The 13,083-nt window shown below is 38.1% G+C and overlaps 2 protein-coding genes across 3 annotated transcripts; one reads left to right on the top strand and one right to left on the bottom strand.

The window, feature by feature from the left end:
• Positions 1–1,101: 1,101 nt before the first annotated feature.
• Positions 1,102–1,856, bottom strand: LOC108055134 (uncharacterized). Its single transcript, XM_017138362.3, has 2 exons — positions 1,313–1,856; positions 1,102–1,256 (listed from the first exon to the last, which is right to left on the bottom strand). The coding sequence occupies exon 1, from the start codon at positions 1,741–1,743 to the stop codon at positions 1,492–1,494; it is 252 nt and encodes an 83-aa protein (XP_016993851.2). The 5' UTR covers positions 1,744–1,856; the 3' UTR covers positions 1,102–1,256; positions 1,313–1,491.
• Positions 1,857–2,027: 171 nt separating this feature from the next.
• Positions 2,028–6,096, top strand: SA2 (Stromalin 2). 2 transcript variants are annotated; one of them, XM_070215395.1, is made up of 6 exons: positions 2,028–2,222; positions 2,284–2,542; positions 2,598–2,796; positions 3,035–4,617; positions 5,134–5,424; positions 5,482–6,096. In XM_070215395.1, the coding sequence occupies exons 1-6, from the start codon at positions 2,164–2,166 to the stop codon at positions 5,992–5,994; spliced, it is 2,904 nt and encodes a 967-aa protein (XP_070071496.1). In that variant the 5' UTR covers positions 2,028–2,163; the 3' UTR covers positions 5,995–6,096. The 2 variants fall into 2 exon arrangements, with proteins under 2 accessions (XP_070071496.1, XP_016993844.2); XM_017138355.3 differs by having other exon boundaries at positions 2,281–2,542.
• Positions 6,097–13,083: the final 6,987 nt, after the last annotated feature.

Genomic DNA, 13,083 nt, shown 5'->3' with positions numbered 1-13,083 from the left:
TTAGTTAGGAGTAGACTACAAAGTTACCTATAAATTATATTTTTAGAGGTTGAAAAATCATGTACACAGGGAAAAGAAATAGGAATAAAAAATAGTTTGGGATGTTATTACTTAATATTAAAAATAATAATTATTTCTAATGATTTTTTTTTTAATATTTTAGGGTTGCACACCTATAATAATAATATACTAATAATAATAATCAGTTTAGAAAATTTCTTTTTAAAACTGCTTAGACTTACCACAATTTCTAAACAATTTTAAAAATAAATGTTCTAAACTGATATCATTATTATTTCAAGAACATTCACATTTATTGATTTATTATTTTGAATTTTAAGTTATACAATTCTAAACTATTTTTTAAAGTCATCAGATAATACCAAAAATATTATTTTAGCAGTATTTTCTTTTGTATTTAAGTACAAACCTTTAGAAGACTACAGTTTAGGTTTATTGGTATCTAATCACTTCCTTTTTAGGATGGAACACCGCCTTATATGCCCACTTAAACCAGTGAGAATCGGGCACGTTATCGCCAGCTTTTTATCGTGCCACCGCCCAAAAGGAGCCGCGTCATCAGCGCAGATTGAAATAATTCCGAGTTGCCAACTTGCCAAGTCATCCCGAATTGGTCAGCGGTGTCGAGGCCTCAGATCTCTGGGTTTATACATAAAGGAATATTCCTGGGGAGGAGCGGAGATCGCGTGCGATAGGCAACGTCAATATTTGTGTTTATTTCTGGCTCGGATCGGATCAGATGGGAATGGGCATGATTATGAGGTCCTTGTTAGTCCGTTTGAATTGGCGGCGCTTTCGCTTTGAGGTCGAGAACAAGTGGCTGCCCAATTTGCGCTGTTTGCTCTGTTTGTGTATCATTTTGTGGGCCTGGCTAATTGTTTTGTGCCCTCAAAGATCGGGGCTACCTGACCCGATCCCGAACTCGATGATCTCGATCTATGGGAATCTCGGCGGTTTTATTTGCCCCGGATTTCATTATTTTGCGGTGAATGTGGGAAAACTGCAGGCAGGCTAGAAATTTAACAAGTTCTTTTTTCGAGTTTACTGGGAAGATTTTACAGGGTGACGAAAGGGAATGTTAAAATTTTAGTGCTGTTGACACTGTTTTTTTTTTGTTCGTTTAAAAATGAAAATAGTTATCTTGCGTTTTAGATTTTATAAAAATATGTAATTTATTCAAAAAGTTACATATTAAATATTATTTAGCCAATTGGTCTTCATATTGGTAATATCACCTGGAAATAAACAGGAATATTTATTAAAAACTCTAAGTAATAACAAAAAACCTTACCTTTACTGTGAAAATTTTGCAAACTTCAGTATCATATAGTACAATAAAATTTATTTAAACTTGTCAAGAGTCCGAATGTAGAAACATATATGTTTTTCATTAGCCACCATTAAATCTAGCTTGCAAATTATCCAGAATTCCACCATTAGTCCCATCGATTAAACTTTTCCTTCGAAGCGTTATTCATTGTGATTGACGATCTGATATAATCCCTGCTGTTTGCTCACAAGTCCCTTCTCGATGAGATTGTCCATGGCTTCGTCCACGTTGTTCACCAGCTTCAGAACTCTCTTCTCGGTAGTAATGCTCACGATGCGCAGGATCTGCTCTTTGGAAGCCTCGCCGCCCACGACATCCATGGACTGCCACACCAACTGCTCCATTGGGTCTTCGCCGATATCCTGGTAGCTTGATACGTTATTGAAAGACATTTTGCACTTTATAAATTTGAAAAAATAATGTTCGGAATACAACTTTTTTCTATTTTATAGAACAATTTATAAATATCAAACGTCTGCTCGCAAAGAAAGTGGATTGAAAACTGATTCTGAACAGTACAGGGTGAAATAATACAGTTTTTTTTTTTATTTTCAAAGCCTACTTGGAATTTTATTATATCTATTCAAATTAATTTTTAAATTTTCTTATAAAGCAACCCTTTTTTCTTGCAGCCCTGGTTCATTTTATTGGTTCCTTAGTTCACAGTTCATTTTCTGTCACTGGATTTTTCAAGCTTACAGTTCCAATTTTTCATTTTGTTGCATTTTAAGCTACGCGATTTTTTTTTAACCTGTTTTACAGTTTATTTTTACGGTTTTTAATAATTCGCTAAAAGCTAAAAGTTCTTGATAATGAGTGGTTCATGCAGTGAAATCGATTCGACTGCTTCGCCGGCAGAGGAACAAGCCAGGTGAGCTAAAAAACTACAAATTAAAGATTGCAAGTCAGGAACCTAACCTCAAATTTAGCAGCTCCCAAAACGATGAGAATCCTGAGGAGCAGACGCCGGTGAAGACATTGCTGCAATGTGTGCTGTCCAAAAATCAGAAGCTGGATGCCTTGGCCTCCCGATGGGTAAAGTTCTATGAGGAGAGTCCCACAGCTGCTTTGGTTACTCTAATGCAGTTTTTGCTGGAGGCCAGCGGAAGTCAGTACCAAATTCCGGGAGACACTACAAGGCCATTCTCCTATGGCGAAATCCTGCAAAGATCCTCTCTTCATTTTCGTAATGTAAGTATATTATATTAAATATTATTATAGCAATCTTAACTTTTTCTTCTCTTAGGTCACTTTGTATCCCATTATTATGAAGACGGCCGAATTCTTTGTCCACAGGGTGGCAGGCTTTTTTGAGGCCCTCTTAAAAGCGGCCAATGATTTGGCCACTGATTCATATAACACGTTTCTGGCCGAGATTACGGGCTTTCTAATGGCCTGCGCTGAGTCCAACGTTCGTCCTTTTCGCCACACAAACACCATGATTGGTATGTAATTAAAAGAGGAGGATAAATTTATGCAAGCAGTAAATTTACTGCTTGCACTGCTTGCCTTTTATTAACAATTAAATGCGCATAACTTTTTAGTGAATGGTCTGATTTTTAAATTTTCTATAGCATTTTGATAGATATTAAGAAACACAAAAAAAGGCATTTACACTTTTACTCTTTGAGTAATCGGTTAATACATTCAATTATATAGATTTTTTGAAAAATATTATTTCAGGTTTGAAAATAATGACCTTTTTGGTGCAACTTAAATCGGTGAACGATGAGGAGCTGAAGCAACTATGGATGCGGATGTTCCAGGGCCTGTTTATGGAATGCCATCGCGATGTGGTGGACAACATAAGGCTGCTCTGCATCTCCGAACTTGGAGTGTGGTTCGGCAACTACCCAGAGTGCCACCTGGACGCAAATAGCCTGCGTTTCCTCTTCGAAGCTTTGGATGATAGCTCGATGGAGGTGAAACTCTGCAGCCTGACTAAAATTTTAATCATCTGCCGTCACGAAGATCTTCGACCAATGTGCCTGACATTGGGCAATGAATTTCGGGAGCTATTACTCAACCTATGCGGTGATAAGGAGGATGAAATATCAGAGGAATCCTTGCGCCTCCTAACCGAATTACATCGATCTTCTAATGAAATTCTAAGTGATGATGAATGCGAGGTGCTGGAGGAATTGATGTTCACCGCACATCGAGGATTGGCGCAGGCTGCGGCGGAGCTTTTCATTCAGCGTAGAAGGGAACAAATGGAAGGAGCATCATTTCCCCAAAAAATGCGACATCTCCTCCAGTTTTTCATTGAAAAGTGTCAGCAAGAACATGCTGCCTATCTGGTAGATTCCTTGTTCAACAAATGCGAAATAATTTGCGACTGGGAGTCGATGATTGAAATGCTAATGGAGGATCAGTCGCCAGTTTTAACCGAGGATGAGAGCTCTGCTTTGATAGAAATCCTCTGTAAAGGCGTTGCGCAAGGAATTACCAGAGAAATACCACCAGGAAGATATACCAAAAATCTGGAGATTAGGCCAAGGTTAGATGTCCAAGACAGGGCCACCAAGTTACTGGCACCCGTGTTGCCGCAACTCCTGCGAAAGTATGCAAATCGCTCAGAGGATTTGGTAAATCTCCTGCAAATTCCGCGATACTTTTTTTCGCATTACTATAGCCATCCGGCTAACTTTGGACAACTTTCGGAACTCATGGAGCAAATCGATGTGCTCATGTTCCATCAGACAAACGACCGAGTGCTGAGGACTGGAGCTGGCACTCTAAGGCTTCTCTATGAATTGCAGTCAACGCATCTGCTTATAGAGACTATGCTGAATAGTGCGGTGACCAACTACAAGATTGCACTGCGCACCTGGCAGGAGATGTATGGCGTCTCGCCTTCATCATCATCATCCTCCTCATCGGGCTCCTCCAAATCACCGAGGAGCCGCTCACGCCGTCTGCTTAACACCTTGCGTCTGATTTCCGCCCTCTACGCTTATTTTGATCTCAGCTCCTGGCAGTTGACCGAGTCGGTTTTGTCCAGCTTAAAGCGGGTGACCAGGGAGCGGGATGCGGCGGCAGCTGGGGGCAGAGATAGCCTGCCGGCGGAGGCAGTCTCTCTTTACCTGGCCGTTGGCTTCTTCAGTCTGAACTGGGACCTCATGACCTTCAAGGAGGAGGCCCTAATCAATGAGGCGGGCAACATGGAGGATTCCTGTGCGGCCCTCAAGAAGCACTTGGAGGACTTTCTGTTCGTCACCTTCGATCAGGTTGTCAATGGCAACGATGTGTCACTTTCATTTCGTGTGAGTAATGGAGGAAAAGTATTGAATAATAATATTACTAGGTGGTAAATCAAAGGATTTCATAAAAATTTGTGTTGCTATCTTTTTCATTTTAAATATGAAAATATTTCATTTTTATATTTATAGTAAATTTAAATATTTTAAACTTTAAGCTGAATACGAAATTCTTTTTTTTTTAATGACATCAAATATTTAATGTTCAAATACTTTCAAATTTAATCGTGCACCAGTTTTGTATTAACTATTAGGTTTTTGTACTCAATTCAAAAATGTATTACAAAACTTTTCATTCAATATGCATATATTTATTTTAAAATTGATTTAAAATATAAATATTTTTCGATGTCTTCATTTTAAATATGATATTTAAATTAAATTTATATTTTGAATCTAATATTTTTAACTTCATTCAAATATTTTCAAATTAAATAGTGATATTAAATGTTTCATATTTTCGCATTCAATATGCAAATATGTTTGTAATATTCCCCTTTTTTTACCTTTTATTAATTACAGTGCTTTTCCTATATCTGTGATCTGTTTATGATATACGATCACCAGATGCTTGACGGTACCAATGCTTTGTTGCGTTCTGCTGCCTATGAACCGTCTGTAAATGAGGTGGAGATACTGGAGAGCTTTCTTTTGCGACACCTCTTGCTGTTGAGTCCTTCGGATCTTATGCAGGATGCACATTATGATCAGCTCCAGAACAGCCGTCGCATTCTGGTCAGCTACTGCAAACTGGTGGCTTTCAATGTGATCCCAGCCATGCGAGCCTGTAAGATTTTCCAGTATTACGAAAAGGTTAGTTCGATTGAATTAAATTTAAAATTTTATTTAATTTATCTCACTTGTTTCCAGTACTACCTTCCATATGGTGACATTATGAGATCTTCCATGGAACAGGCTCTCCGTATCAATCCCGTTCACTACGGCATGACCATATTCCACACCTGCTTGCAGCTTTACCAGAAGATTATGAACGATAATAATGATGATGGTCCCAGGGCTTTCGGTTCTCCAGAGTTCAGCGAACTAATGAACCTGGCCAAACGATTGGGCGAGACACTCATATCCAATCGCATACAGAATCGCGAAAGTGTGATCACTCTTCATAGAGCTGGAATTATGTACGTTTTGGAATCGCTGCCAAACGAACCCACAGCTGCCCCAAAAAATCTACTCTTCTTGAGTGTCCTTCAGGCTTTTGTGCCGCAGCTTTTGGGGCAGGACAAGAATGGGATATTGGAATTACTGCAGAAAATCGAGCAGCCGGATTTACCTTCGTGCAACCGAGAGGAGTGGCAGCCTTTGGAAGGATATCGTTCAGTTTTAGAGAAAGGAACTCAGCCACTTAGAGAGCTTAATATTTAAAATGTTTGATTATATTCGAATGTCATCTTGATTATACAAAGTAATACAAGGAAGACATTAAACAAGGGAGAACGCATTAGTTAAGTTCCTCGGATATTAAAGCAGCGCCATCTATCGGAAAACGCATATTTGATTATAACTTTTTAATGAATGGTCCGATTTTAAATTTTTCTTCTACATTTCGATAGGAAATAATAAGCACTACAAAATGGCATTTAAACTTTTATAAAATCTGTAAGAATTAGTGCGCCACCTTTATTTTTGTTGATTAATTTACCTCCATTATATGTTAGTGTTAAGTAGAGATTATTAGGAGTTTAGTTCTCCGTGTTGAAATCCTTCGACATGTGTCCGCAAATTCATGTTCATTCTCGCTACCTTTTTGTGTGTATTTCACTGCCATTGGAAATCCCATTTCCCTCTTTCATAGGAGCTTTTCCTGCTGCCGTGTGTGCCACCTTTCGTTCAAATGGCTACAAAAGGTTGCGTAATAACGCCCAGTATCTTGTATCTGCAGGCTGCATTCAGTCGTCAGTCGTCAGCTGCCGTGTGGTATCGAATTTCCAAGTCCCATTCATATCGAAGGCTGCTCAGCAATTTTCAATTTCAATGCCCGTTCGCTGACAAATTGACTCGCAACTTTGTGGGTTCTCTAGAGGAGTGAATGTGAATGTGGAATGGGGGGTTTTGGGTTCTCGGCTCTCGGTTCTCCATGTCCCTGTCCATGTCAAAGGCTGCTCGAGCGAACACGGCCTTTGACACCCCGAAATGGAGATGGAGGTGCAGCAGGGAATCGAATCCCGGGGCCCTCAAGGTGGGCGCTAAAATTTTGGAAATGAAATTCAAGTGGATATTGGGTCACTTCTGGTTTTGGTTTTCAAGTGCCCGGCCGTTTGTCCATTTCCTTGGCACATGCCAAGTGGTCGCCGAGTATCCGATTTCGGCGGGGGACCGGGAAACCTATTTAATACCTTTATAGAACTGCAGCAGTATTTTTGCAGATTCCACTGCGGATCACAGCTGTGGGAGATGCTTGGCGGAGCATTCCTGGCCCATCGAGCACACGGTGGATGTGGATTGTTGGGGAGCAACATCTGGTCATACTGATCTTAATTGGAACATCTCCGCAAAAGAGGCACACTTCGGTTGTTTCACGTTCGGCACTGAAAGAAAAATCAGAAAAAAAGTTATTAATGAGAATAATCATATTACATTTATGTTTAAGATTTTAAGAATTAAAAAAACCCTATTTATAAGTTAATATTAGGATTTTTTAAAATCTATGTAATACTCCTCAATTTTTTAGAAAAAATTGAATTATAAAGCTTAATAAATATTATATGTAATTTTATAAAAATTATGCATAAAACTAAATAAATTATATGTTTTATCTGAAATATTTCATATTTTGTTTGCTTATAAATCCTTAATTTTAAGAAGAAATTACAAAATATTATTATGAGTGTAACTCCTTATTATTAAAATAATATAATGATGCTTTGTGGTATATTGTATAGGAACTATTGTATCTCTTAGCATTATCTTTGATCATTATTTAAAACAAATGTTGAATATTATGTAATGTAAAGAGTACTTAAGATCTTGTATTAGTATAGTATATTAGTATTTTCTCCAGTGTTCCTGACAGGTAGCAACGAACTGAGCTGAGCAACCTGGCCCATCAATTTCGCGTAACGGGCTGCGAGAACCGCTAGGCCATGGCAATTGCGTTTTTCACGGTCCTTTCCGATCTCCGATCTCCCCCGAACGATCTTTAGATCCAACGGAACCTGATCACAGATGTCCTGACGGCCGTAGCCCAGATCCGATCGCCCTCGGTTGCGGTTTAACGAGATGTGCGCCCGCCCCCTCGACACACGCCTCCACCTTCAGAGGGCGAAACCCCCGAGAGCCGAGATCTCCCCTAGTACGATTTTTTGGACCTGATAATATAAACCCCGATACTCCGATCCTACGCTTCTTCGCTCCTCAAGCGAAAGTGTAACGCAATTTCAGACACGCGCATCTGTCGTTCGTTTTGAGTTTCGGTGTTCGGGATCTTCAAGGAACAGTTGTGGAACCCCGAAAAAATATACAGAATTGTTTGCAAAAAAAAGGAGAGAAGGAGTTTTAAATACCCAAGAAGGGGGCGACACGTGGCACTTGATTCGTATCACATTTCTGGACTATTTCGGGAGTTTACATTTCGGCAGGGAAGGGTTTCACTTCTTTAAAGTATTTTATATATTTTTTATTTCGTTAACTCCTCTTGCCAACTGTCAACCCATTTGGCCGATATTTATGGCCAGTTGCCGTTGGGCATCGGGAATTATTTTTTCTTTTGGGGGAGGTCTCCGTTTTTTTGTCTGTTGCAACTGTTATTAACATGAATTTATTGCTTGTTTCGGCGTTTTTTCGGCTGCGAATTTGAATTTTAGCGGACAAAGTGTGACCACACCGGACTTTTAGCGCTATTAGGGCCTAAAAGGGTCCTGTTAGATAGGCAGAATTTAGGGTTTCCACCTTTCCTTTGCAAGCAATTTTAATTTTATGTTCTCTTATGTTAATTCTTAAAACATCAAACTTGTTCAGGTTAAAATGAATTTACAAATGTATCATTTGAATTACCGTTTAAAAATTTAAAATTTTTTAAGAAAATGTTTATTTTAAATGTAGAATGTTAATAATTATAATTTAAGCATAAAAACAATTAGGAAAAAAGTTTTTTATTGGGAAAATTAATATTTTATTTTTTTTATATTTTTCTTTGCTTTCTTTTTATTATTAGTTTATATTTTTGGCTGTTAAAAATTCCAAAATTCGTATTCAGGACATTAAAACCTCATTCCTAGTCCCAAATCTAATATCCCATCATTTATCAACCTTTGAGGTTACCTTTACCCTCTCCATTTTATTTGAAAAATGTCTTTCTAATCGTCTGAAGTGCAACAACATTAACAATGTGAACTTAGGCAAATCCATTTGGCCCCGTCAAGTTGCGTGTAAAAACACGAATCGCTCGATTCATCATCGCGACAGGAGGTCCTCAGACGAGGTCCTTCCGATCCTCGCGGTTCCATTGATAAATGCCAAAAGAAATTTGTCGTTTGTCAATCAGAGGATCTTCGAGTTTTTCGAGGTTTCAGTTTGAGTTTGAGGTGATCCCTTTCGACTGCTCGACTGACAGCAAACACGCGGTGTTGTCCTTTTTTCTGTTTTTGTTATTGTTGCTACTTCTGCTGCCTAATGTCTTGGCAAATAAGGAGCGTCCTGGCTCCTGGCGACGACTTCTGCCACGGTAGTCCCATGTCCCCGGCATGTCCTATATCCTCGGGATGTCCTCCTGTTCCTGGCAGGCACAACGGTGTGTGTGTAAATCAGGCCGCCTGTTTACAAATGTGTCGCCATCGCGTAACTCAATCCTTGCCGCGCAGCTAACACAGGATGCGCCCGACAGCCGTCGCCGGCTTGGCAAACCAATAAATACCATTTAGATGTTGCCCTAAGGACCCCCATCTCGCCCCTTACACGGAGAATAATTATGGGTATTTTACGGATTTTTAGGGGATTTTTGTTACTAAAAAAATTTAATATTTACTTAGAAATTAATTAAATACATTTAAAGTAAATTATAAATTAGATTAAATTAAAAATCTATTGACTAAAAAGTTAGTTTTGAGGAATATTCAAAATGTTATAGATTAAATACGATAGGAATAATATCTTACATAGGTTTATCATTCAAAATTTAAAAACTTTTTAAATTAAATATAATATTATATAAAATTGGTAATATTATTTTTAATTATCCCAAAAACATGAAAGTCTTTATTTGGTTTTAGTTCACATATTTACCTATGATCTTAAGTCCCCGAAAATATTTGCTGTGCTTCTTGTGTGTCAACAGAGTCATGTGTCTGAATGTCGCCGTCTTCAACATATGTCCTTTGATACACACGCACACACACAAATCCTGCGAGGGACAAAGGTTCCAAGGTGCAGCTGAACTCGCCCAGGACACGCATAAATTAACGGGCACGGAGTTACGCTGATTGTAGCTCTAATCCCCTGATCCCCTTATTTCTGTTTTCTGATCCTGCACCTTTTGGCCCCATTAGCACGCGTTCGCCGCGCATGCGCACGCGCAGCCACTTGAAAGGATAACGAATTTCGACTCCACTTCGTAGGGATACGTAGGATACGTGGGTTAAGGGCCAGGACCCAGAGTTCTCCTGCTCAAGTGCCAGGGTTAAAATTAGTCGAGCCCTGTCAGCAAATCTGATTTACGCGCCAGCTGCTCCTTTTTCCTCTTCTCGACTGCAATCTGCGCTCAGCTTTTCGTTTTCGGGTCTGCCTCTTTTACTCAAATTATAATTTTAGTGGCAATCTAATTAAGCAATTACAAGCGTGTTGTTGAGCTGTGTTGATTTATACTCTGGAAAAGGGGAAAAGTAAATTGTGGGACAGATGCTGAATCTGAAATCTCTGGAAATGATTTCTAAAGAGACTTAAGTAGGATTTTTTGGATGGTATGAAAATGTTTGCAGCTTAAAATATAGTTAGGTGTTACGATCATATTAAATTCATTGAATAATCTAGTAAATTTAAATAGTTTTAGCTATAAGAAAAGAAAAATATTCTATTTCTTTAAAAATCTTTAATGAAATTTACTACCTTTTTTCACAAAAAATTAAGAATTTTGTAGAGTCTTTGGGTGATATAATTTAAGTGTGGTAAAGAAAATGATTTACAACAAATATTTTACAAAAGGAAAAATAATATAATATTTTTTGTGAAATCTAATAAATACAAATATTTTGAGCTAAGAAATAATATTACATTACGTTTAAAAACCTGAAACGAATTTTATTTAAAATTGTATAGAAAGGTAATATATTTTCATTGGCTTTCTTTCAGGAACTTTCTTTCTTGGGGTAATTTAATTTAAGTGAAGTAAAGAAACTTCTTTACAAATAATATTTTACAAAGGGCTGAATTTGAGCGGGAAATCTTCCTCATTCCCATTTTATATATTGGCTCCCTCTCCACTCCATTGGCTTTACAAAATATGAAGGTCTTCTGGCATTTTACCTAGGACACTTGACTATTGACACCGGGGACAGTTCAATTAAATGCGATATTTACAACACCTGACACGGACCACAAACTGGACAAATTAGTTGACAGGGCCAAAAAGACGATGACCACAGATGGTCAGGGGTCAAGTGCGGAGCCCAGATGCTCTTCTTGTCTCTGATCGAAAAGGAAAAGTGAATGAAAATTAATTACCATGCGACCATCGATATACAAATAATCCATAAAGTTGTAGATATATATTTTCCCAATGGACCCAAGCGATCCGAAAAACTCATCCAACAACCTCTCAACAATTAATCATGCGAAGAGACATAACTTTCGGTGAGATTTTTAATGACTGCGCCTGCTGTCATCGCGTCGATCGTAAAAACTCCCATCAAATAGATTTATTATTGAAAATATTTTGGCTGTCCTGTGTGGATTGTTGTGTATTTTTGGGTCCTTGCACAAAGGATGTGGCATCAGGATGATGAGCCGGCGTTTGCGGATGCCCAAAGCAAATGTTGTGTTAAATTTATTTTTATTGTACTTTGTCATTTTATTTTATGATGACTTGGGGCATTTCCCGCTCCTCCGTTTTAATATTGTTTATATATTCGAGTTCGATTCGTCGAGGGTCATAAAAGTGCAAATGGTCAAACATTGGGGTATTTTTCCCGGGGGGGAAGGAAGGAGCAGCTGTCTTTTGGATAGAAAACAATAAGTTACAATCAGAATAGAACCAGAAGCTTCATCCAGTAGCATCGATGGAATGCCTCTTCAATCTACGATTCTCTATATATCCGTTTGTAGCGCCGACAATCCTGTGTATACCACACTAATTAACCCTTGTAGCCCCGAGAGATGGATGACAAAAATGGAATGGGGCGGAATCTTGGGGCGAGGAGCACATACAACACCTTTACACATAATTAGGGGCCTGTTGACTGCTCCCGACAATGGATGTGTGTGTCTATATGGAAGGTAAACACATGTCTAGGCCAAGAAGGCACTGGGAAAAATATATAGAAAATTCTAGGGATTAATAGTTCATTATAATCTGCATAATATGATGATTAGATATCGTTTTATAAACTAAACATTTTTAGCATTCAAATATAAATTAAAAAAAATATGTTTTTCAAAAAATTTTATTTTTTTGAAGCTTACAGCTAATAATAAATTATTAAGAAAAATTTATATTTACTATTCATAGTTTTTAGGTTCTCCAAAATATTTAAATAGCTGAAAATGAGCTTAATGCCTTAAAAGTTAAAGCTACTTTTTGTGGAATATATTTCCAATCAATAAAATACATTTATTTCAATTCAATAAAATACATTTACTTGCAATAAATAAAATACATTTATTTCTTTTCATTAAAACTCATTCATTTCAATTCAATAAGATACATTTACTTTTTTCAAGCCATAAAATACATTGTTTCAAGAAATAAAATACATTTATTTCTAATAAATAAAATAACTAATACAACATTTTTTAGAATGCAGCATATAATTTACTAATATTATTTTAAATTTATTTTGAAACACTCTTCACATTATTGTGATTTCTGCATTATATTTAATGGCTTTAAGAATGCTAGTCGAAAGTTCTATATTTTTCCCAGTGCTCACCGTAACTTCTACTTATTCCCAAAGCACCTCCGGCTGGAGCGTCATCTTGGTGCTGCTGCCATTCATTAATCCACATAGAAATGCCAATGGCAGAGTGAGATGTTGATGGTGAGCCGATGGAGATGGAAATGGGAGTGGGAATGGAGATGGAGAGGTGATGGTGACCAAAGCGAATGCAAACGAAGGCGGCTGCGGCGGCACAACAACAAAGCGGCCAAGAGGCCTATTAGCCACAATAAAGAGGAGGTCCCCCTACTCCCAGCCCCCTCTAAATCCCCATTTCCCCCTGGAAACCTAGAAATTCTATTATGCAGATGAATGGATATGCGACTGACTGACTGACTGACTGGGTGTTTGTGTGTTTGCCCCGCCAGAT

The sequence above is a fragment of the Drosophila takahashii genome, chromosome 3L (assembly GCF_030179915.1).
Source record: "Drosophila takahashii strain IR98-3 E-12201 chromosome 3L, DtakHiC1v2, whole genome shotgun sequence".
In the NCBI taxonomy this organism is placed as follows: Eukaryota; Metazoa; Arthropoda; class Insecta; order Diptera; family Drosophilidae; genus Drosophila; species Drosophila takahashii.
Note: the sequence above shows the minus strand (reverse complement) of the source record. Positions and strands in the feature narration are given on the sequence as shown.

What these genes read in the sequence shown, in the direction of transcription:
- LOC108055134 (XM_017138362.3), bottom strand. Translation starts at nt 1,743, where the DNA reads ATGTCTTTCAATAACGTATCAAGCTACCAGGATATCGGCGAAGACCCA.
- SA2 (XM_017138355.3), top strand. Translation starts at nt 2,164, where the DNA reads ATGAGTGGTTCATGCAGTGAAATCGATTCGACTGCTTCGCCGGCAGAG. An exon ending in CCTCTCTTCATTTTCGTAAT is followed by an intron (nt 2,543 to 2,597) that starts GTAAGTATATTA and finishes TTCTTCTCTTAG; the next exon opens with GTCACTTTGTATCCCATTAT. An exon ending in CCACACAAACACCATGATTG is followed by an intron (nt 2,797 to 3,034) that starts GTATGTAATTAA and finishes ATATTATTTCAG; the next exon opens with GTTTGAAAATAATGACCTTT.